Source organism: Cryptomeria japonica, chromosome 8 (assembly GCF_030272615.1).
Source record: "Cryptomeria japonica chromosome 8, Sugi_1.0, whole genome shotgun sequence".
In the NCBI taxonomy this organism is placed as follows: Eukaryota; Viridiplantae; Streptophyta; class Pinopsida; order Cupressales; family Cupressaceae; genus Cryptomeria; species Cryptomeria japonica.
In genome coordinates, this window is record NC_081412.1 from 197,939,017 (window position 1) to 197,964,370 (window position 25,354).

Here is a 25,354-nt window from a genome sequence, read left to right on the forward strand (position 1 = left end):
AAGATGTTCTCTCTACTTTAGCGTTTAGATCTGTAACTTCTTGCATTTTTTCTCAGCCAGTTGATTTCTTTCATTGTCAAAGTAACCGAGGTACTACAGAAAACACCAAGGTGTTTAGATTGAGCATAATTAAACTTTGATATAATATTTGATAGAATACTTCTAGATGGAGCTAAGAAGGGCTTGGACTTGCAAAAAACCAGAAGATGTGATTTGCTTATATTACAACCGTGTAATTTTATCACACGTTAAGTATTATTAGATGAATACAAAAGAAATTAGAGCAAGCATTAGATCCAAACTGCCCCATAATACTTGAAAGCCAAGCGAAGTAAAATCAGCAAACCTGCATCTTACATAAATAATGTGATGTAAAATAATAAGTGTAATATGAAATAGAGCATAAACAAGGATTCATCTCGTTATTTCTAACATTAGGTGTAATGTTGCCGTTGCCTTTTAAGCAATGAGAGGTGACTGATCATCATCCAGCCAAAATTTAGTGCTAGTTTCTGACATTCATAGCCATCAAATGCTTACACTACTATGCAAAGGTTTTTACTAAGTTTTCCGAAGAGCCTTTGCTGAATTACAAATTCACTATTGCTCATTAGGTTGTTGATTGAACCATTAGACTTTTAGAATGGCACATGTAATAATGCAGAAGAGTATATATTGTGTTTAACTGCATACTGATCCTGCAGTATGAAGTCAGCAAGGGTTTCACTGCTATAGATTTCACCAAGGAGAATTCTATAAGTAATATGATTGCTCAGTAACAATTTAAGTTTATGAAAGCAAACTTAAGAGTAATATAATTGCTTAGTATCAATTTAAGTTTATGAAAGGAAGCTAAATATTAATGCAATTGCTCAGTATCAATTGAAGTTTATGAAAGCTGAGTAATATGATTGCTCGGCATCAATTTAACTTTATGAGAGCAAAATAGACTACCTCCAACAAAAGTATCTTTCTAAGGTTACCCGTTTACGAGAGCAATCTAAACCTCCAATTGAGATAGACTGCAACAACGATTTCATCTGTGGGTGTTCTTTGGACACTTACAAGTGGAGTGATTCAAATTCGAATCTCAGAACAGCATGTTCTACGTCAAGGGCATGTTCCATGCCAAGTCACAATTAAAACCCTTGCTTGAGAAGCTATAATAAATAAAATTATATAGTGATGGCTATATCAGAGCCAACAATATCTTAATACATATTTTTTTGATGTTATCTGTTTTAAGATGTCTTCGTAACATTTTTCACATTGCCTTGCGTTTCACATTTCAGCAAAAAAAATCACCAAGAAAGCAAAAACAAAGGCATCTAAAGTTCTAAACATATTTCTTCAAAAACAAAATATCATGCCACTTGACACTGTCATAACTCATTTAGAAACCGTAGCAAAGTTTTGCTCAATGAATTAAAACCTGAAATCGTGAGTACCAGTCATGACTTCAGGATGTCTTACAATGTCATAATTTCATTTAAGTAACAACTCCAAAAAAATACTATTGATTTATGCTGGATGTACTATCATAGTGTTTTTCGAACACTTCCACTTTCCAGTTGGTTCTAGTTTATAAAGCATTCATAAGGGAAAATTTTAACACTGATAATATGGAAATTCAATGAAAACTCCAACATGTGCGATCATTTCTGTGCATTTAATGAGAGTCAAAACTTGCCAAAATAAAATAAGTAAAAACCTAATTACGATCAATAATAAGTGGCCATGTACTCATGTTATAATACAGCTTACCCTTTGGTAAAGGGTTTACATTGTGTGTCTCTATAAGAGAAATATCTCTCCAACAAGGTGAAATAAGGCTACAAAATTTTATGCACTGAACATGAGAAGATTCAAAAAAATTATTTGTATTGAATATTATGGTACATTTTCTTAATAGTAAAAATGTGAAAAGAATAGATTTCAACGTGTTTCACAAAAGCGGCACTAGGCCATCCAAAATTAATGCCTTAGCAATGGTAAAAAAATACAATACACAATGCTTTTGCAGGCTTCCATGTGGCAGCAATTATGTCTGCAATACAGAGATGACAACCTTCCAAGAAGTCTCTGCAATCAGCTTCATGAAATCAAGCCTGTCAATGAATAATCTGCCACTATCAAACATTTAAAATGCTTCCTCAGCTAAACTCAGCAACTTTGCTGCCAATCTTAGCTTTGCGGTGTCTTCTATCCCTACCATGTCTTGAAGATCCTTTTCTGCCTGAGCTTCTTGGAACTTTCTCTGGAACTTTGTCAACTAATGATTTCCTGTCATCTGATGATTTCCTGGATGGCTGATCAAATGATATTCTACTGGGTTCAACTTTTGGCAGTGGGGGAGGTGGTGGAGGCATCATCATCATCCTGGCGAGTCTCTTCTCCAGAATATCCCTATGATAAACCTGCAATGTCAGTCATAAAGGGATCATGTATGAGCACACAATGATACATGCCCCCATGGTGAAAAGGAAGAGCAGAAAGGGAGGGAGAGAGAGAGAGAGAGAATATTTCAAGTCTTCCAAAACATGTCATTTTCAAGGAAAGCTTATGCAGAGTTTAATGACCTGAAAACTACAGTCAAGAAGTGCAAAAGCATAAGAAAAATGATGAAAAGGGCACTCTTCAGACTTCAATTTTTTAATCACATTCATAAAGACAGAACAGGGAAAGTAAGCAACAGACGATATAGAGTTTACCTGTACAACAAAATTCCGTCGTTCACAATCAAGAAACATGTTGACTGTCCAGTGAAGTCTAGCCATAATTTTATCTCTCACAATAGCAAAACTGATCTGATCCCTTGATGTGAATCGATCAACTTCATTGAACCAAAGGCATGTGAATAAATTTGTGATTGGGGTGTGCTCTCGTATAATCACACACCCTTCAGGAACATCTACAAAGCAATTGGGAGGTAATTATTTGCAATAAATCCATGCAATATTGAGGCCAAAACATTCGAAGGACCCATTAACTATATGCAGTTAAGCCCCCTCTAAAAGCATCCATTTTCACATTGCAAACAGAAAAAGAAAAGTTTCAAGGGACATACGAACCACTTGTAATCGGTAACTTCGATAAACTGTAATGAGTCAAGCCTTCCTTCCTATAGAACTCAACTTGAGCATCAATGGATGCATTATCATACTTTCCAGCAGCTTTGTTAGCCTCAGCTTCATCAAAGACATCAAACCGTCTATAATGTCGAGAAATAGCAAAATTATCATTGGTCCGCCACAAAAACCTGAACAGGTAGTAACCAAGAAAATAATGAATAACTTCACACTCTATCTAGTATCTGTCCAACTCCAGGAGTATAAAATCCAACTCCAGGAGCATAAAAAGGAGTAGACTATAAGCATTAGTGAATCCTTCTAAATATGTACTACCTCAAACCTGGAGACCTTTCCTGTTTCACTATAGTGACAAATTTTAAAAACTAATCAAGATGTCTATGTCTATAATGAATCAAAATAACATTTAATGATTAGCATATAACAATAGATCACAAGGTAGTTATGATTTAAAAGGACAGCAGTTCTGAATGCCGGAATTGAGGGGATGCTGTGACAAGAAAAACAAAAAAAATAAAAATCATTATATGTTTCTTTTCTATTCACTCTTAAGTATTCTTATCTTTATGGCTCCAAAAGATTTTGTAATCATCTCCTCTCTAGTAATTTTCTGATCAGTGCAAATAGCATATATCCTGCATGTACACTTGGCCCCCAGGAATCATTAATTGCATGTTAAACTGGAAAGAATTTCAGTTTACCAGGGCATAACTGCCTACATTTAAGTTAAATAAGCTGAGAAGAATTTCACTTCACTGGAATCTGAAGAATTACATGCAAGTTAGACTAATTATAGTAATTTTGCATGCCTAGTAGTTCTAGGGTGACTTGTTTGCACTCTTCGATAGGGCAGGCAGTCAAATGGCCCAGATATTAAAGTAAGATTCAAAGGTCACTTGAGTGAAACTGGGTAAGGTCAACCAAGTCAGTTTCACCTTCACAAAAAGCATATAAATGCATACCCCAGAGGGAATGGGCCAGTGTTCCACGGGCGTTGGGGACGGGGGGACCAAGGGCCTAAATTTGGGGACGGCGGGGGGATGGCGGCGGGGGGGTGGCGGGGTGGTGGTGCTCATATACTTATACATATACATATAGTACTTGAAAAACTAGTTTTGAAAAGATGTATGACAGTATTACAGTGTAAGAATTACATTTCAAATGAGACTATAGGAAATTTGAAATACTAAATCTAAATACCAAGATTTCTAAGTTGTGTTGTTATATGGAGCCTAATCAAACTCGGAGGTTAGATTTTCCCTACTTCTATCGGTGCGGTTTCCCCCTATATTTTTCAACGGGGGTTTGCTGCCCCCAAGTTGGGGTCAAGGGGCATCACCCCTTGCGGGGTCAAGGGGCAGCGCCCCTTGCACGTTCCTACGTCCAATTAGAGTTACCCCTTAACCCTCAAAAAACTTAAAAAGTCACTTTTTTTTTAAATTTTAATTTTAAACATTGCATATAAGTGGGGGCAATAGGAGATGTCTGGGCGTCTCCTCGTCCTTGGAGAGACGTCTGCACATCTCTTGAAGGACAGGGAGAAGCCCAAACGTCTCCCAAGGAGATGTGGAGGTGTCTCCATGTCTCTCTGGGAGACGCCCAGACGTCTCCCAAGGAGACGTCTCCACGTCTCCCTGGGAGACGCGAGGACGCGGGGACGTCTCCGCGTCCCGGCGGCGCTTGGGTGGCGGTGGCGGGACGGCAGGTCCCCGTCCCCCCGTCCCCGAGACGTTTCTGACGGGGGGACACGCCCAAAAAGAGGGGGGACGCGTCCCCGTGGAACACTGGAATGGGCTTATCTTCTAGCATACTACTTGATGGTTAGGCTAAGGGTTATCCAGCCAGCACAAATCCTAACGCTTATAAGTCTATTCAACCATGCAACAAGAGGATTTATCATCAGTTTTGGCTGGTGATGCTTTATGTCTTCTGCTGTTCCAACCATCATCAAACACGTCCCAGGACATCCCTTGATAGTCATTGCAATAAAGCATCAATAATAAAGGCATCCCTTGCAAGTTGCATTCACTACAAGGAACCTGAGTCCTTGTTGTACAATAGAAGTATCTACTTCTGGGTACCAGCCACCAAAACTTGCCACAGGAAAACTTAGGCAATGTCTTTGCAAAGCTTCATATGCAAGAAACGAACAATTATTGCTGAGAATGTCAAGCAAGAATTTATTGAAAATATTCTGGATGATGATAATAAATAACCAACTCAAACATAAGGTAGATTTTGATAAAGATGGCATGGAATCAATACTAGAACAAATTTATAATTAAACAAAAAGGTTAAGAATAAAACTAGTTACTAAAAAAAAAACTCAAAAACACAGGAACGACTTGAATAACTTCAATTGACTCCTACTAGTTCATCATGCATGCATTCTAAGGTGCTACTAGTTAACCACAAACTATGAAGCTGCCAAATGCCGGAGGAAACAAGATCGAAGGAGGTTCTTTTATATTTTACAATAGAAAGTGCTTCAAATAAAAATCTCCAACAGTGAATTCATTTACAAAATATACTCCATATATGGGAAAGGTCTTTAATTCAACAAAAATGGTATTCTAAAGCTTTTGGAGAAGCCAACTTCGTAGTAGAACTACAAATTGTTAAAAAAACGGCTGCACCATTGATATGTTAACATTGTTGATAATTTTGATGGTGATAGTAATATAAATTTGCTTGATGATGTCTTCATTATCAATATCATTACAATTATCAATAATATTATTATAAATATTTATTTACCAACAACATTTATCATTAGTAGAAATGATTTTTCCACAGTCCATGTAAATGAGTTAGTATGCTTCTGGAAATAAATATAGAAGTTATTGTTGTATCAACCTTTCAGATCATACTCAGTGGTTTATTACCAGGATGAGGAAGAAAGCATTTTAATAATAATAACAGTGAATTCATTTACTGTTATTATTTACTGTTATAGAAAGTGCTTCAAATAAAAATCTCCAACAGTGAATTCATTTACAAAATATACTCCATATATGGGAAAGGTCTTTAATTCAACAAAAATGGTATTCTAAAGCTTTTGGAGAAGCCAACTTGTAGTAGAACTAGAAATTGTTAAAAAAACAGCTATACCATTGATATGTTAACATTGTTGATAATTTTGATGGTGATAGTAATATAAATTTGCTTGATGATGTCTTCATTATCAAAATCATTACAATTATCAATAATATTATTATAAATATTTATTTACCAACAACATTTATCATTAGTAGAAATGATTTTTCCAGTCCATGTAAATGAGTTAGTATGCTTCTGGAAATAAATATAGAAGTTATTTTTGTATCAACCTTTCAGATCATACTCAGTGGTTTATTATCAGGATGAGGAAGAAAGCATTTTAATAATAATAACATTATTGATAATGTTTTCACTATCCATATTTTCAGTATTATTAATAGTATTGTCATTATAGTATGCTTCCCTTGACCTACGATAAATCTATTCAGATTCAAGGCTCCTTCCTATAAATGGTGCACTAAGTTTGAGAGTTATGTCAAAACCCTCAAGCTAAAGAAATCCAACTAAGAGCAACAACTAAAATATCATCAAAAGGCCTGTGATGAACAATCATATCAGCACCATAATTTATTAGTGACTTCATATGACATTATTTAGGCCAGTACTCTTTCTGTGAATAGTTCCAGTTAATCAGCAGAGTATCCCATGCAACAATCATACTCCTAATTTTGGGCAAAATTTCTGTATCGACACTAATTCTCTAAGATTCATCTTTCCCTTAGCATGTATGAAGGGCATTTGGAGTGGACAACAGCTTTGTATTTCATACTAATGTTTGTTTGCGCAGTTATGAAGAATCCATCAATAGAACCTCTCTGATTGATGTCCTGCATAAAGAGATCACAAATACGGAGTAGACTTTGCTTACAAAAGGCAGCCACTGCCTGCAACCAAAACGATGATGATTGCTTCCATGTTGAGACTGAAAGTTTGAATATTCTGCCACTGACAATAGTCAGGCAGAAACCACAGGATTTTCCCTAAAGGCAGTTGAACTTGTGCTTAAGAATCTCTTTAGTCCTGAATAAAATGGATTTTGCTTTTATGAATTTGCTGATGTCCACCTGTACCCAGATATCCATCTGTCCAAAGCTGTACTTAGTTATTCAAAGATTCTTCTGTCCTCCTTTGTAAGTGGAAAGGGCAGGAAATGAGAGCATTTGATGCTGTTTGTTTTTTAATTAGATTGAATCATGTGAATGATGGATCGTGGCAAGGCTTAGGTAAGAGCTCTATGTACTAGGGACATAAGAGGTGGGAGGTGAAGTTAGTGAAGTCAAGTGCATATAAAACAAACCCATATCTTATATAGAGGTTGAATAATGATGTATGTCTAAATCATGATTTAAAAACCCATAACTCACTAGAACTTCGCAGACCCAAATTTCACTCAGACTTGGTGAGTCAGCAAAAACTCAGCAACTGACTGTAAACTGCCCATTCATGACTGGAAATGCCCGACACCCAATTCCATACACATACAAACAGCAGACATTTAATCACCCACTCATGATTAGATAACAAGGTACAAATCAAAGATGCGCCCTCAACAGCCTACAACTAGAAAACATGCCCACAGGATTGCCTTTTCTTGGCATTAGGCATGTGTGTGGTCTAGGCTGTTTTCACACGGCATGATTCCTGCATTCCATATCCTTCATACAGTACCTTCAAATGCTGCCTGCAACAATGCATTGCAATGTCATCACAGCTTCTGGTGAGTTTTTTGTCAAGTTTTGACACATTTTGTTGCATATTTGGCAATTAACTAGCCGATTATCTGCAAATAATTAGCCCCAAGCAGAGTTACCCGGGGACGCGTCCCCGACCTGAAAACCCCCGTCCCCGTCTCGGGGACGTTTCGGGGACTTGGGGACGGCTAGGGGACGTTTCCCCCCGTCCCCAAATTGCCCTATATTTTTAGGGGACGTCCCCGAAACGGGGAGACGCCTGCCCTAGCCTTGGGGGACGTCCGTACGTCCCGGGGACGGCTGGGGACGGCTGGGACGTCCCCAATCCGTCCCAGGGACGGCTAGACGTCCCCCTTATCTAAGGCCATTAAAAAATATTAAAAAACTAAAAAAAGTTGTATTTTCAAATTTTTTTTAAAATTTTCTAATATAGGCCCCTTATTAATTCAAATTGTTAGTAAAAATAAAAAAATTAAAAGATAACATTAATTTAATTCATAATTTTGACAATGAAACTATATGGCAGCAGTGTAGCCTTTGGGCATTTTGACACAGAGATTAGAAAATCACCCAAAAATCGCCAAACTCGGCGAGTTAATAGAAAAATAACACCCAACACCTTTATGAAAGAATAAGTTTTTTTGGCCTCGCGGGGCGCTGCCCCTCGACCCCGTCCTGTATCGCGACAGGGAGCGCGCAAGGGGCGCTGCCCCTTGACCCCGCAAGGGGCGATGCCCCTTGACCCCACCTTGGGGGCACTGCCCCCAAACCCCCGTTGAAAAATATGGGGGGAAACCGCGTCAATAGAAGTAGGGAAAATTTAACCTCTTTGTTTTGACATTTTGTATGTTATTTCTTTAATATCTATTATGATATCCATATTGACAATGTGAATGAATTGAAATTCTGATTTATGAATGCATAATTGCATATTGTCTATTGAGTATTAACAATGTTGTATGTTCAGAATTTACATTCTAAAATGTCTTCAACTTTTCATAGTATCATACACATGCCATTTCCATGTTTTATTGTTTTCATATGAATATAATGTATGTATGCATGCTTTATCCATGTTTTGATATGAACATTTAGAATTTTGAAATTTTCCTATATATTTTAAATATTTCCTATATTTTAATAGCCGTCCCCTTTGCCATCCCCTGCCGTCCCCAAATTTGGCAAAAAAATTTGCCGTCCCGGAAACGCGTCCCGCCGTCCCCCGCCGTCCCCGTCCCGGAAACTCGGGGTAACATTGGCCCCAAGTTCTTGGAGAATGACTTGGGAGCAGTTTTGTCTCACAAGATCTAACAAATCAAGCAAGTTTTTTGCAAGTCTTTAAGATATGGTTTAAACATGCACAAGGATATGGAATACAGGAATCAAGTTTTTTTAGACATGTCACCATACATTAAATATAAAACTTTAAGCACAAGATGGTGGTTACTGGGTAGGAAGGAAAAGGTGTGGAATGTGGAAAGTTATTCAAATAGAAAAAACAATAATGAAGGTAATGTCATAAAAGACTGAAACCTAGGTAATGGTTACACTTACAGTAAAATGAGATGTGGGAACTAAGAGTAATAGGATGGTTAAAAATCAATTTTCAGTTGTCTTCAAAACTTTACAAAGCAGTGAGTTTAGGTCAAGTGAGTAGCAAGGAATGGAGAGTAGCTAAAGCATTGTTGGCACCATATTTTTTGGATTTTAACTCTGGGGGAGGGATGTTAATGAGTGCCACCAATGGGATCCTTAAATCCATTTGACCTTTTGTGGCACTAATCATTGGCACCTTTAGCATTAGTAATTGTTTTCTCTAAAGCAACCTGTGCCCCTGAATATGACAAGATCACAGTGCTGATCATTAATGCAACTTTTTCCACAAGAAGATCAAGCACACAATTGTGATGTCATACTTCACTCCGAATTTAAGCATCACTTGGCTTGCCTGTGATAACTATTATTTGGAAAACAATATGTTTATTTTCCACTTTAACACTATTGATAAACATAATGATCACCAACTTACAGATTCTAAGCTAACTCTCAATTATACAAACTCCCAAACACTGTCTACCACTTTAATCACTTGCAAACAACAGTAACACATGCCAAGAACATCAGATATCATATAAACATTTAAAATAGGGCACAAAACATTACAAGGATATATGAAGCACAATATACAGCTGGAGAAAACCTTTTGAAGGGTGGAAAACTCCAAGAAGAGTATGACTCCTAGCATCTTAGGGGTAACCCATGAAAATTGCATCACTAACGTGGCTGATGAGAGCACCATACATCAAGTTTCTAGCTCCTTCACCCCTTCTCCAGCCCTGCAACAAGGAATACCTTGATCGCCTCCAATGAATCTTACAAAGATGAGCAATGTGAGAGTTACAAAGAAAAGTCAACCCCATTCCATTTGGAGAGGCAACTTAAGATCTTCCTACAGTTTCCAAAACACACAAAAATGGAACACCAAGCAACCAAATTGAAGATCAAATGTCAAAATGCTCCATAATTCTACTTGCTTGTGACAGGACAACTTTGCCACTTGCCACAGTACTTAATTCACTGGTTCAGACATGTTCACCACAGTAAACAATGTTCAGCCCTTGTCTGAAGGAGTAAACTCACCAAAGTACATTTCCCAAGCTATTACGGGATCTGAAACTATGATCAGAGGCATTTAGAAAATGTCCCATTACATCACTGATCATTTTTAATCATTATAAGAGTCCCATTTCACTGGTACAATGATGAACTCCTCCTTTTAACTTGTTGACAACACTTCAACAAGAAGGAATGAGGTGTCTTCAATGGTCTATTCTGACATGGAGACCCAATTTTCAGATCACCTCACCCTGCCTAGGGAGATTTTGGCTCCCAAAGGCTATAGGGATCAAAGGAGAAGAGATGAAGGATCCATCATCCTATGACAATGCCATCTTGCCTTGCACCACAAGACAAACATCATTCCGAATCTTGGAACTTTTCTGCCCACAACTGACCTTTGTTGCCTGTTGTCCTCCTTCTCACGGCTCTCTATAGGAATGAACCTTTTAACTCTCAATCTCAGTTCCTAAGATAACAAGCCCTCCATCTGCATTAATCAACTAATTTTCTGGCCAATTCCAGTATTGGATTTCCCATTGTGTGAATTCAAGAGGAGCTCTTTTCCCTTCAAGTCAATATTGGTTCTTCCTCTGGAAATAAATATCCCATCCCTCTCATACAAATATGGACGCATAAAGATCACACCGCATATATCTAAAGGAACCACATCAAACATAACCTCATCAACGAAGTCCAATGCTACTCCAAAACAAAGCTTACATTGCTTTACAGCCTTTTCACTCACATTGTCCTTCAACCAGCCCAAGGAATAAGGATGTGGATAGTCTACTATTTTCAGACCAAGCTCGTCAACTATCTTGCAAGAAATCAAATTTGTTTAAGAGCACAACTCAAGCAATGCATCAAAATTGAGTGAAAATTCTTACCTTTGGCTTGAATCTTGATGCAGAAAACCTTTGTGGACTCTTCTTCTTAACTTGAAGTTCAAACGTTCACCATAGTAGCACCCTTGTTCAATGTAGCACCCAAAAGACTCTCATCAATATCCAAGTTTCCACTTATCTCTTCTCCTTTCTTCATGTAGATAGTGTTTTAGTCCTTCCCTTCTCCAAGAATGTGCTAACTCCAAATGCAATTTCTAACACCTTTTATCCACATGTTCATCCCTATCATGTGATGACTACAATGGGATTTGCTCCTACTTTTGCCCTTTGTAATGGTTGTAGCATCCCTTTAGCCCTCTTCGTCTCAGTTCTTCTTGTGACCATACTGCTTGTCACAACTCTTGTGTTTATCGAAATATACCCCTTTTTGTCTAGTTCAAGGTAGTGCACATGGGCACACACCCAGCCTATGTTTTGGGATTTGGCCACAACAATCACTCTTTATATGTGATCAAACAAGCCTCGCATACTTCACCAACACCTCATCATCCACAATATAATTCCCAAGCTGAACTGGCCTTTTCCTAAATTCACTTGTGCAGGCTTGAACACTTTGCCCATGCTCTTACTTCAAAAGATCCCATTGCATCACTCTTGCTTCTTCATGATTAATAGGTTAGAATTACTTCCTTAACAGCATTGTTAAGTCCTCCCACTTGACCACCGGTGTTATTGTTTTTCCTCCAAGATGTATGCATAACATTCATAGCACATAAGAGCACGCTCAACAAATCTCAACCTCTCAAAAGAGAGATTTGTTGGTGTCGAGGGCACCAATGTAGGCTAAAGTATACCTCCATTTGTGACACCCATTGGACAAATTTTTCAGCACTAATCTCTCCATCATACAATTGGATATTGATCTTGGCCTCAGCTTTGAAGAACTTGTATAATTTAGAAGACTCCCCTTGCTCTACATCCACTTTTCGAGATTCATCCTCTTCTTGGTGCTCTTTTTAAATGTCTGTTCTTATTAGCAAGACAAGCATCATGCTTTCTAACCTATCAATTTTATCTTCCATAATCGATGCCTTGGCTACATCTTCCAACTTCCAACCTGGCTTCTCCATCATGTCCTTAAACACCTCCTTGATTCAAATTCAAGGTTCAAAAGGTAATCACATTCCTTCTCCACTCAATCCAGTAGATGGCATAAACTTGCATCACCTGCATACACAAATCTCCCAAAGTAAACAATTGCTCTAACAGCACTTGATCTATAAACACTATATTGATAACCCTAGGGATCGCCGGCTCTCAAACAGTGTTTAAGACTACAGTCACATGGAAACAACAATAACACATGCTCAAGAACATCAAACATCATGTAAACATGTAAAATAAGGCACAAACACATCATAAGAACATATGAAACCCCATATACAGCTGTAGAAAACCCTTAAATGGGTCAGAAACTACAAGATATAGAGGTTACATCACCAACATGGCTGATTGGAGCCATTCAACAAGTTTCTAGCTCCTTAACTCCTATTCTGCCCCTGCAACTAAGAAATCCCTGATTACCTCCAACAAATCTTTACAACAATGAGCAATATGAGAATTAAAATGAAAAGCCAGCTCACTTTTGAGACATGAAGAGGCAACTTAAGTCCTTCCTAGAGCTTCCCAAACATAGAAAATGAAACCAAATTGAAAATCAAATGCCAAAACACTTCAAAATCTACTTGATGTTTGTGACAAGACAGGTTCGCTGCTTGTCACAATAATTAGTTCACCACTTTGCTACAGCAAACAGCATGGTCATCCCCTGTTTGAAGCAGGAAACTTGCCTTTGTAAGTATTCCAAGCTGTTTTGGGGTCTGCAACTTTTAACTTAGAATTCTCAAAGATGTCCCATCACACCCCTGGTCATTCTCAATCCTTATCACAGTACACAATACAAAGAGTAGGAGCAACATGTGTTCAATGGTCACTTGACTTGGAGACCAAATCTTCAGATCAGATTGATCATAATCTATGTATCCACTTCTATAAAAATATTGGATTTTCTGATACTTAGTCAACCTGATTTTTTTAGCAAAGCAAACAGTACCACAAAATAATGTTTATATACCAATATGTAGATTCTAGTTTGCAATTTCTCATTATGCTTCCTACTCACAATTTGCTCGAGAGAGAAAGGAGCTTGCTTCTGCTTTCTTCAAAGGACAGCCCAATTTATTTAATAATGCAAAGGAAGCTTCCACTAGCATGAGACATTTTTCATGTTGGCTGAATCATCCTTGTTTCACAAAGGCTGTGTGATACACGGTTACATATATCCACAGGATTGTGCCATGTATAGAACACACAAGTTAATAAAACAGTATGTTCCAGTTCTAGAATTCCTTTTTGTCTAATACTATATATCCATATTGGTTCTGCACAATTACAAAACATAAAAGATCTCACCTAATGCATTGTTCCTCAGACCACCTGGGCTTTGGATCACTCCAACTCCATCCCTCCATATCTAGCCATAAATTTTGGCAAGTGGTTTTTCTAGTTCAACATTGAGACATATCCCCTTACATAGTTGAAGACCCCTTGATACTTATCCCCTTACATAGTTGAAGACCCCTTGATAGTTCAACATTGAGACATATCCCCTTACATAGTTGAAGACCCCTTGATACTTATAGACTCAAAGCAGAAATTTACTCACTTGAGACTCCTGTCTTCTTAAGGAAGAATCTTACTGATAATTTACAAGGGACCAAGGGAAAACCAACCAGAACTAGAACAACGTTTGGGAGGTCTTCTAAGGTGCTGAAAGATAACATTTGTAAATAACCTGATTTTTTAAATTAATCAGGGTCATCCTGGAAAAGCCTTGTCTTTTCTTCATTGGATGAGAGCATTGCAGAAAATTAGCCCTTTTGGCATCATCAATATGTGGACGAAAACCTACCAGTTTCTTGCACCAAGGTTCCTAGAGTTTTGGGTTCTGAAATGCCTCGATAAATCTGCACATCAAGGCTTTCCCCTTCAGCAGCCTCTATTTCATCAATGGAGAAACTGGCCTGGAGTATATGCCAGATTTCTATAATAGTCAATAGAAAATTGAATGTAATATCGGAAAAAGGATAGATTAGAGCTTTTTAGATATGGAACCAGACTTATTAGAATAAATATTCAGAACAAAGATTGGATAACTTTTGTAAATTATCAAATATATTTTTGAAGCAACAACAAACAGCATTCTCAATTGGGATTGCTGTCTCTGTCCCCCACTAAATCTCAATTTGGGATTCTAGCATGTGATCTGAATCCCAGGAGGCATCTACGGGATAACACTCTAAATTGCTAGAACCTAGATCTTCTAGATGAGAAAGCAGTATTAAACAAGAACATAGGAGCAAGAATTAACATTCATTGAATGTAGCATAGCAAAGATACATACAAACAGAAATTTTATTAATCTTGAAGAAGATGTTTAGTTTTCTATCTTCTTATATATGTCTTCATCTAACTATGTAGATGTATATACATAATCATACAACACTGAGAAAAGCAAGAAACCATGATGGAAGATAAACAAATTGCTCTTCCACATGTGACAATTTACATTCTGTCACTTAGAATGTCAATGAGCTGCATCAATTTACAATAGAATGTACCCACAGGAGATTCGTTTCAGAATCCAATTCTGGTACGTTTCTTACCTGGAATCGCCCGGAAAACCCCACGAATCAGCAACTTAGAGAAAAAAAGAAAATATATTGATGTCCACACATGACCAAGAATAGGTCAACGGGTGTGAACATACAAATGTTATAATAGTGAAATACTTGGGCTAAAGATTTCCCTGGCTCAAAGCTAACAAAATAAAGCAAAGAAAAGCAAGAAAACAATGAAATAGGGTAAACTTAACATGGTAACCCCAATTAAGTACATGTACAAATAGCTATACAAGGGAAGTGCCACCTAATGAGGTGGAAGCTGATGAAGACCAACGGTAGCACCCAAGACTGGAAGCAAATAACATCAGGTGTTTGTACCTCAGCATGCATTGGAAGAGCCAACAACAGAACCATCTATCACTGTAGGAGTACGAGTGCAGGATCTGAAAATGCTGGTCATGGAGTGTCTATGGCTAAAGGAGCCAGGTTGGACAATCATAGGAGACAATCAATTCTCTCTAGAATCTCTCCTAACACTCAAAGTTGAAAAACTGCTAATGGTGGAGAACAGTGATGTTGAAAATAGTTGGGCCAAATAATGATCCCATCAGCAACCTATTAAAAGTGCTCAATCAATGCATCCTGGGGCAAATTAGTTTCTGTACCACATAGTGGATTATTTGTTGCATTTTTGGTTTGATGTGTGTGTTCTCTATTTGGGTTTACAATTTTGTGTGTTTGTGTTTGGGAGCCTAATTAACAACAGTGTCAGTGTCAAAGCCAATGGATATCTATTTGGTGCCACATTCACGCACACAGGCTGAAGCAGATCTTGTATAAGTGTTGACAGAGACAACTGCTGCAGAACCACCAAAGAAGGGTGAAGCATATGACCCAATAAAGGGTAAAGGATACAGCCAACCCAAGAGTGAAGTGTTTGCCCACTGAAGAGTGAAGCATACAGTTGGCTAGAGAGAATGAAGCATACAGTCAGTTGAAAGCTAAAAAGTCATGTTCTTGAAGCTTTGTTACAAACAGATAGCATGTCAATGAACCCTTTAATTCCACATCTGCAGATTGACTGTTGCATCACACTTCTTGAAATTGCAGTTATTCTGTATTGCAGACACTGGACAAGATTGACTCTTCAGTTTTACCTACACATCATTGAACGAACACAAGTCAACCTGCAGCTAGTTTCAATGGTGAAACAAGTGACAGTGTACAGACCATGAGAGTTGGATGGACCTAAGGATGAGAAAAGAGTAGTTCTTAGGCATAGTTGGGCTAGTACAAAAAAAGGATAGATTGTACCACAAAGTCCATGCAAGCAAGTCGATTAATGCTCTAGGACCAGGTAGCGCGGGTTAGTTGAGTTCCTTCAATTTTAGAGTGGCCCATAGGATGTACATTTCTTTTGCAATTATATATTGAGTGTGTTTTCCCAATTCTTCATTGTTCTTGCTTTCTTCTTGTGTTTTTGTTGTGTAACCCTGGGAACTTGTAAGCCAGTTGTTCATTTAACCCGCTTGTGGTTTGCATCAGCGGTGTAGAGAGCCAGCCAGGGGCTAAGGGGATGCAGAGGAGGTCCAAGCGACCTGGATGCTTAGGGTGAAGAATAGATTTATGAACCTTTTCATAATGTATTTTTAGCAGTCACATGCACCAGCCTTTTGTCACTCATGCACATTAATATCGAGTTTTTCTTTCTTTCCTCTATTGTTTCCGAGATTTACATAAATGTAGCTCACTTTGGGATTTTTTCTACAAAATGTCATTGGCTGTTGATTTCCAAACATGTCTCCATTCTTTTCTCCAGGAAAATTGAATGGAAAATAGTTGAATATAAAGCACAAGACAGTTCTTTGGGTATTATTGTAGGTGTCACTACTACAACAAAAAAAATGTTTGCCCAAGTAACATGGGCTTGAGCCTTTCTTGAATGATTAGTTCCCTGTAAACCTAGTTGTTCCTGTTTAACAGTTATATTCATGCATTCAACATGGAACTTGTCTAATGGAAAGGTACTTACTCAAGAGTTTTGTAACTCAAAAGAAGTGTGCCTTTGGCCCTTTACAGCAATATCCTAAATCTGGATTTTGGATAACTGCAGTCTAGCTTATTAGGTTTACCAGAAGGATGATAATAATGCAAAACATCACAAACAAAAATATGCCCAAGTGTGCTAACCATACGGTCAGTTCTGTAAATTCTGATCGTCTTGTCTTTTTTGACATTCCACATATACTTAATAATTCTAAGATTACTTTCTAGACTCCAAGGGAAGCTCTCTGGATTACAAAATTAAACAGACTTCACTAGGAGAGAATTCAATGATATTGATGCTCTAATGAATGAAAATAACTAAGTATAAAATAATGACTGTAATCCATAATGAAGAAATCCAGACTCCAATTTTCTTCCCTTTTCACTGTATATGTAATGTCCCCTACTAGGATTTGGTCTCTTTTAACCTATAATTAATCTATTTCAAAGTACTTATGACTTAAACTAACTTGATTAAGAGCCAAGTCTATCTTAACATGAATCTGGGATATTCTATCTTTCTTTAGTCTGTCAAGTACTTGCTAATTTACCATACTAGATAATTAATCTTATTCTGATTCATTTATAAATCATTTACATATTTATTAAATACTAGATACATGAATTATTATGTATTACTGCAGAGTAGTTTCTAAAAGATATTATATTAATTATAATTATTATATTAAGATCTATCATTATATCAATATCTATATTTATAACCCTTATATTATTCCTTATTCTGATTTGAGTATATATATATGAATAAATGAATTAAATAATATTACCAATAATTTATGCGTTAGCTAATAACGTATTATATAAATTATTAATACTTCCACTGCTTACAACATTATTAGTTATCAATATATCTAGTGGCTGGTAATGGCTGCCACTGTCATGAAATTATGTACTACTATGATACATATTTCAGTCTATATTAGTATTATTATTAAAATTCTGCATAAAGACATTATCAGCTCCATATATTAGGCATTCACACTAAGCACATCATCGTGGATACCACCAAGAGCCAGGATATTTACTGCCTATCACCTAATAACAGCTCTGATCTACACTGTTCGGTTCTCCTCAAGCTTTTTTCCGAACTGGAGTAAAGAAACAAGATAAATATATTCCACCCTTCATTGACTGAGTTCCAACTATCTTAAGTATTAGGCATCCTGGAAAAGGTAGCATTCTAAGAGAAATATCCCTTCTTAATCATGCTTCTCCACAAGCAAATCGCATCTTTTCATAGCAACTGGTTCATTATATGCTAATGATCCTTTAAACGATGCCTACTCTAATTACCAATTTGTATACATCGCACACAATGATTAGTTCATCCAAATCGTGATTCATTAGTTTTCTACCCACAGCATCCTTATCGGTCTTTAATTCTGATTGCATTCCTTGCAGAGACAACTACGGTTCTCCACATAGAATTACTTGGTGAAGTAATTTTAGAAAGAGGCCTGTGCTAATCGAAATTCCTTATATCATACGTTGATGGTTACAAAAAGCTATAATTGGCGATGATATTATTTACGTGGCTTCAACACTATGATCAATAGTTTGATTAGTTGTGGCTGCATCAATGGCAACTCCAAGGCATAAAACAATAAAATATTAATAATAAATATAAATTAGAAAATAATATTTGATAAATAAATATTTAATAATTTCAAATAATCTTTTGTTGATAATTATCATATTGATTAATAATAATTACTTTATTTCGGCTATATATATAACGATCAAGGAGGGGACATGACAGTATACATTTATGGGTTCTAGGTCTAGTCAATAAATTACCTTCATAATTTAAATGGATATGAGGTACTTAAACACAGCCAGAATCTATCATGGACACAAGAATTACTGCAAGGTTTGGTGTTTCAGGTCCCCACTAAAGGATCCATAATCCAAGAAAAGCTTGAGGCCAATGATCCATTTACTAATCACTTACTCCAAAAACTATAGCATTTCATGAAAAGTGCATATTTGTACAATTCTTGGCAAGGGAATATAAGGTATATGTCAAACAGACTTTTCAGATGGATATTATTTGTCAGTAATTGAGGCATGCAAGTTGGTGATTATGAGTTAATTTCAAGTTCTTCATTAAAATCAGGTAAGTGTTTAGTATGCCAATCCCGTAAACTCGTTTCTACAGTTTTCCTGCCTTTAAGCCAAGTACTTATTAACAGATATTATAAGATGAAAACAGTGTGGTGAATAGGAATTTTTGGAAGCAGTCCGATTAAAGAAAAAGCAATGAAAAACAAACTCTAGAAACTTACCTTTCAAGAATTTGATACGGATCAACTACAAGCTCAAGCTTTCCATCAATCCACAAAGAATATCTCACGTTAGGGAAGAGCCTGTGAAGCAACAGCTTTGGAATCTACAAAATAAAAATAAACAAAATGATTCAAAATGACAAATGCTAATGTGGCCATAAATTTGACATTAGTCTTAGAAAACAGATTCCAGAATATCCTAAAAGAAGAATAAAATTTGCAAGTTATAAAAAATGACAAAATTCTGAATACAAACAAAGCAACATACTCCACAAGCTCTTTTCCTATCATACCAATTAAAAAGACTCCCATCTCACATCTAGCATAAATCAACCCTCCTATCACAACTTCACTAAGACCTTATATATCATAAGGTACTTTTAGCTAATTGAAGTGCGTATAAGTATTCATGGCATAATGGTCTCTTGCACATCAGGGGAGGAAGACAAAAGTCTGCATTAAAAAGGCCAGCCATCCTCAAGGAATGATACTACCTATTGTCTGAAAATTTTAGAGGGCTGTCATCAAAACATACATGCCTTATGTTTGAGAAGTGGTTGCAAAAATAGGACACAACAGTCAAAATGGGACATTAATAGACCTTTAACAAAGACAAAATTTACATAGCAAAGGCCTCGTACAAAAAGAAAATGGGTCTATAATAATGATCTAAAAAATTTAAATTGCCCCTTCTTATTGGCAATCGCTGGACGACTATAAAATAGCATGAGATGCAAAAAAACATTGTGCTTTAAGATAGCTCCTTACAAATCAAAGGGCATTGCTTGCAAAGAGAACACAGCACGAAGAGTACACAGAAATAATGAATAAATAATAAATGTTTCAGCTCTGCCGATATTAGTACACTACCCAAAGCATATGCCTGAAGATGGACCCAGTAGTGAGATCCCAAACAAGAGATGCTGATTCTCAGATACAGTTGTTTCCAGAAACTTCTAACAATGTACTACACTGCAAACAAAACAACCTAATAAAAGGTACAAATCCATCTAAGAGTCAAACCATTTTCAATTTCGTACAATGCAGTACCAATAAAACATTGAAGTTTGAACAATGAATGTTTGACCCAAAGAAAAGTAACCCAGTAGAACACTATCATAAACCATAATTTATCAGGTGGATGTGTATTTCTTTCTAATGCTGAACTTGCTGTTTACAGTTACATTTTTTATGTATTATTTCTAGAGAATGTCTCAATTTGAATAGCAATTCAAAGGCCAATAAATAAAAAGCCAAAAGGCCATTGAACAACTCACATTTGAACCACAGAAAAGCACTCCCAGCACAAAAAACACTCAGAATCCATAGTTTGTAGAGTAGATGAAATTGCCTTTTTAATATGTTATTCACAGGATAAGTCTCAATTCAAGGTTAATTAAAGGGGTGCAAGTCAATGCCTAACCACCCCAAAATACCCCCACTCCTACACCTATTAAGTTCCAGAGTCTCTTTCTCCATTTCATATAGTAATAATTGGTTTCCATCATCAAATATTAAGATGGAGAAAAGTATGTAATCATCATACCTTTCCATTACGCCGTGCATCAGAATAAGGCAGATTATGAACCACCACTATTCTCCATAGTCCAATCATCTTTGAATTGTCCAAAGCAGCAGATTTTCTCAAATATGATTCCGTTGTCTCATCGACAAACATGAAAAAGCAGATATCACTTTTAGATTTCTCACTAATATTTTTAGGCTCTTGTATCTCATCATAGTTGCCTGCCATAACAAATCTGAAGAATAAGCCATAGGGAATTTCTATAAAAAGAATCATTGGATTTCAAAAAAAAAGTAATAAATTACAATATTGATGTTAAGGAAACAAACCAAATACAGCTGAAGCAACAACAATCCCACGACACTGGTGCATATCAAAAATATCCTCTTTATCAAGGTCGAACCCAGTTGCATTACCCGGTGTAGATCCTTTGACAAAACTGAAAATATAATCAATGGCAAAAGATTCATTATTATCCATCATATGAGTAATGATTCAGTAGTATGTCTCAAAGCCGCTACTTAAAAATTCGCCATTAGATGCTAAAGTGAAAATTGGAAAAAATCACTCTTCAGATACCAAGTATAAAATTACAAACTGACCCGCAGTGCACATGCATAGATTCCTGCAAGTTAAAATAATCATCTCTCTGCTTTAATGTTGGATAGCCACCAAAATCGGAACCACTGCTGCCTTGAGTTGGCACAGCAGACGCCACTTCAGTAACATATGTCAAATTCTTAACACGAGTAGCAGAAGGAATAGCTGGCATGAGCTTTGCTGCCTGCTCAACAGAGAGGTAACAAACTGGGCATGCTGTAAAAACAAAAGTCATAAGATGCATCAAACTAGGACTGGAAGTCTGCACCAATTCAATTAGATAAAAATTGGCAACAAAATGTTCGCTTTTCTTAAGCCTAAAATACATTGAATATATTTAATTCCTCATACATGCTTTTCAATGCTAATGGTGGAGACAACTTACGGCGAGGTCCTGTTCGTTTCTTGTCAGCTGGTGGAGGAGGTAAAGTGAAATGTTGACACGGGTGACCTGGTGGAAGAGAAGGATCTGCAGAAGCAACAGGAGGATGAATCCTGCTCTGATTTTGATATATCGGACGATTTATAACCGACTCATTAATTTTTATTTTTGGTGAAATCTCCAGATTTGCTGAATTATTCGAAACAATATGACGATCCAAGTTGTTGAATCGATCTGCAATAGGCCTCTCGGAGAACCTAGATGATTGAATGCCAGGAACTTCACTTACAAATCCATCTTCACCTGAAATTATGTGCACAAATTTTATCTTAAAACAAAAATTGTACATACACTCTTCCCCACATGTACTACCTACTGATGTGACTTTGAGATGGCAAGTGTAGAGGTTCAAATGCTAACCCATACATATTAAGACAACTGAATTTGAGCTTGACTGCAGAAATATTCTTCAGCAAAGGATTACCTATCCTGGACCTGACTACTATCGAGATCCATTTGATTTGAGACTACTATCAAAGGTTATTTATTTGCCCATGTTACATTACTTTCAGAGACATTGTCACGTCCAGTATACATCATACTTTTATCAGGATGAATACAATCGTCCTTGCAAAGGAAATGAATCAACAAACCATTTCACATACAATCAAACTGATGCATTAAAACCCAAATGGAAATAATGAGGGTTACTTGCATTACCTACATTGAACTAAATAGATGTGCAATCATAGTGCGTTCTACTCTATGATCTGGATTTTAGATCGTTTGGTAAAAGCAGAAATTGAGCAAGCCATAATTTGAAAAGAAAATATATTTATTGCTCCTACTCTAAGATTGGGGTATCGAGGATTTTGGTAAACGATGGAATTGAGCATCCCGTAATTTGGAAAAAAAAAATGTATGTTACTCCTACTCTAAGAATTGGGTGCTAGAAAATTTCATAAAAGCGGGAATTGATCACACGTAGTTTAGAAACGCATTGTAGGCATACCTTTATTGAGACTAAACAGGAAGGAGATGAAGACAAGAAGAGAAACGAGGAACAGTAACGACATGCCAGCCCTCTTCCTACCAACAATCCTGCAGATCCAGAAGCCAAACCTCTCCCTCGCAGAGGGGCAGGCCCCCACCTTGGATTTTCTCAAATTAATTGGAGGGCTGAATGAAGATATCACAGGATTCAGTTGCTGCTGCAATTGATGTTGCTGCTGAATCTGAAGCCATTGCAATGATCCAGTGCTTCCTGAGCGCTGACCCAATCCTCCAGTCATCGTCTCTTCAACGATCTCTCTTTCATCTCCCCGGTGCATTAAACACCCAACTCAAAACGCCCCCCAATCCATTAACCCCTAAATAACATTCAGATTTCCCGCTTCTCCAAACTGTTCTTCATCGATATTCGGCCGACGACCCTGAATTATCAATTCTTGGACATCAAACGGGGATCTGATTTATTGGTGTTTGAATCTGATCCAAGTCAAGAAACCAGTAACTACAAAACATATATTAGAGAAAAAAAGAAGTGGGTATTGGAGGAAAAAAATGGGCAATATGAAAAAATGCAGTTACAGACTATTGAGATTCAATGCCTGGTTTTAAAGATGGTGGGGATTCAGGACCCACCAGGCTGTTGAAGATCCTACCGAGACAAACACCAAGCCCCCCCGTACTATGTGCTGCAGAAACCTTTGTTTGTAATGCATGTTTAAAATGACTTGATCTTTCCCCACGTTAATGGGGCAAGTAAACTTGGTGTTTTAACTTTTCCTTCTATTCTCTTTCTGGTTCATCCTCCCATTTCGCTTGTCCGTTCCCTCTTGTCTTCGAGATTTCTATTCGATTGAATGATTTGATTTATCACAAAACCACAGTTAGTTTCATGATAGAATGGCAGTAGAGCGTCTATACAAATATGTACAGCTAATCTTATTCTAATGTACACAGTTTACAAGCTGTTTACAACAATTCAGTACCATCAGTCTTCTAATACATTATCTTATGCATGCTGCTTTTTCCAATTAATGACTTTTTTAATTTTAGAAGTTTTCATCACGTTGTAAATTTATTTATTTTATTTATTTTTAAATCCAGAAATACCCAACATTCTTCAAGAACAAACCATTATGAGACTAGTTTTTACAAGCTACACGTTAATCCATGGATGATGAAATTATTTTTAAGATCTATAACATTAATATTAGCATGCAGTTCTTATTTAATTTCCAAAGCATTAATATATTCGATTCCCAATTGTAGAGAGATCAAACTGATGTATTTGAACTCAAACAATTTTCTTGTTGTATTTGAATGGCTTGAATTTCGGTACTGCTCTCCTTGCCTACACTTTAAAGGCAAAGTACCCTTAACTTATTTTATCTTACCTTGTACATATATTTTTAATGTATATTCTTAGTATATAATTTGTCATCTTTAGTACACTGGTTATAAATTTAAATGTTATTTCATTCAATTAAAAGTATTTCGGGTATGTTTTATATGGTATTATGTTAGAATTGATTCTAGTTATCGTTATGGTATTGTCCTTCTATTTTTATATGATTGTAACATTTTTCTCATATCTTTTGTTGTATATGATTATTCCTCATCGTTCATTGTGTGAAAGGTTTCAAGTTGCATGTCTAGGGCCTGTATTTAAAGACAACCCAACACATTATAATCATAAAGTATCAAGGGAACATCTAATAAACATTAATGACAACATATCAAAAGCATATATATTGTGTTAGCTACAAATTTAGCTATTGGGTTATACGTTGTCTACATTAGCATCCAACATTTGTACTTTTCTTTGTTTTGATTCATGTTAAATTAGTTCATGAGTCTTAGTACTAGCAAGGAAGTTGATCCCACTTCCCCTTATTATAGTAGGTCTCAACCATGCTTCTAAGCACCGCCCAATTTTATTTACACAAATATTAAGTAGGCAAACATCTTTGCAAGTGCTAAAGGTTTGTCTCTATTTAGAACAAAACCATGACATTCAAATAGAATTGTGCATGTAGACACCTAATATTTCCCCATTACATCCCCTGTCTTAATTTGTCACGACCCGATTCAAACCACCTAGTTTACTTTGATATGCCATATACTTATATTGTTGACATTTAATGCACGTAATGACTTTGATTAGATTATTGATGTGATTGATGATGTTAGATCCTATTTATGTTGTTTTAGTTATTTATTGATGATGTTTAATGTTATTAATGATTTTTTTAGATTTTAATGTGATGATATGTATAATGCATTTTTATCATGGTCTAACGACTTTTTGTCAAGTATGAGTTGGTTGCAGGTTAACTGTTGAAGGCGGACATATGACTGAGGAGGGGTTTTCTAGCTAGCCGACAGTGACCTACAGAATGGGACCCTGTGCAAAAACACAAATTAGAAAATAATTAATAAATTAAACCTTGAAATTTAAAATGAATTAATCAATAATAGAAATTAATTGAATAATTAAAAT

General features: G+C 36.6%; 1 protein-coding gene across 6 annotated transcripts; it reads right to left on the reverse strand.

Moving 5' to 3' along the window:
• Positions 1-1,862: 1,862 nt before the first annotated feature.
• Positions 1,863-23,826, reverse strand: LOC131048352 (probable hexosyltransferase MUCI70). 6 transcript variants are annotated; one of them, XM_057982284.2, is made up of 10 exons: positions 23,491-23,821; positions 22,859-23,279; positions 21,850-22,149; positions 21,467-21,680; positions 21,194-21,303; positions 20,886-21,085; positions 19,340-19,443; positions 3,072-3,259; positions 2,712-2,911; positions 1,863-2,417 (listed from the first exon to the last, which is right to left on the reverse strand). In XM_057982284.2, exons 2-10 carry the CDS (start codon positions 23,175-23,177, stop codon positions 2,154-2,156), a joined length of 1,899 nt encoding a protein of 632 aa, XP_057838267.2. In that variant the 5' UTR covers positions 23,178-23,279; positions 23,491-23,821; the 3' UTR covers positions 1,863-2,153. The 6 variants fall into 6 exon arrangements, with proteins under 6 accessions (XP_057838267.2, XP_057838265.2, XP_057838264.2 ...); XM_057982282.2 differs by having other exon boundaries at positions 22,859-23,334; XM_057982281.2 differs by having other exon boundaries at positions 22,859-23,359.
• Between the last annotated feature and the right edge of the window lie 1,528 nt (positions 23,827-25,354).

Coding starts and splice junctions, on each gene's coding strand:
- LOC131048352 (XM_057982284.2), bottom strand. CDS start 23,177: ATGCACCGGGGAGATGAAAGAGAGATCGTTGAAGAGACGATGACTGGA. Junction 21,681..21,849: donor GAAACGAACAGGACCTCGCC/GTAAGTTGTCTC, acceptor TTGTTTTTACAG/CATGCCCAGTTTGTTACCTC. Junction 19,444..20,885: donor ATGCACGGCGTAATGGAAAG/GTATGATGATTA, acceptor TTTATTTTGTAG/ATTCCAAAGCTGTTGCTTCA.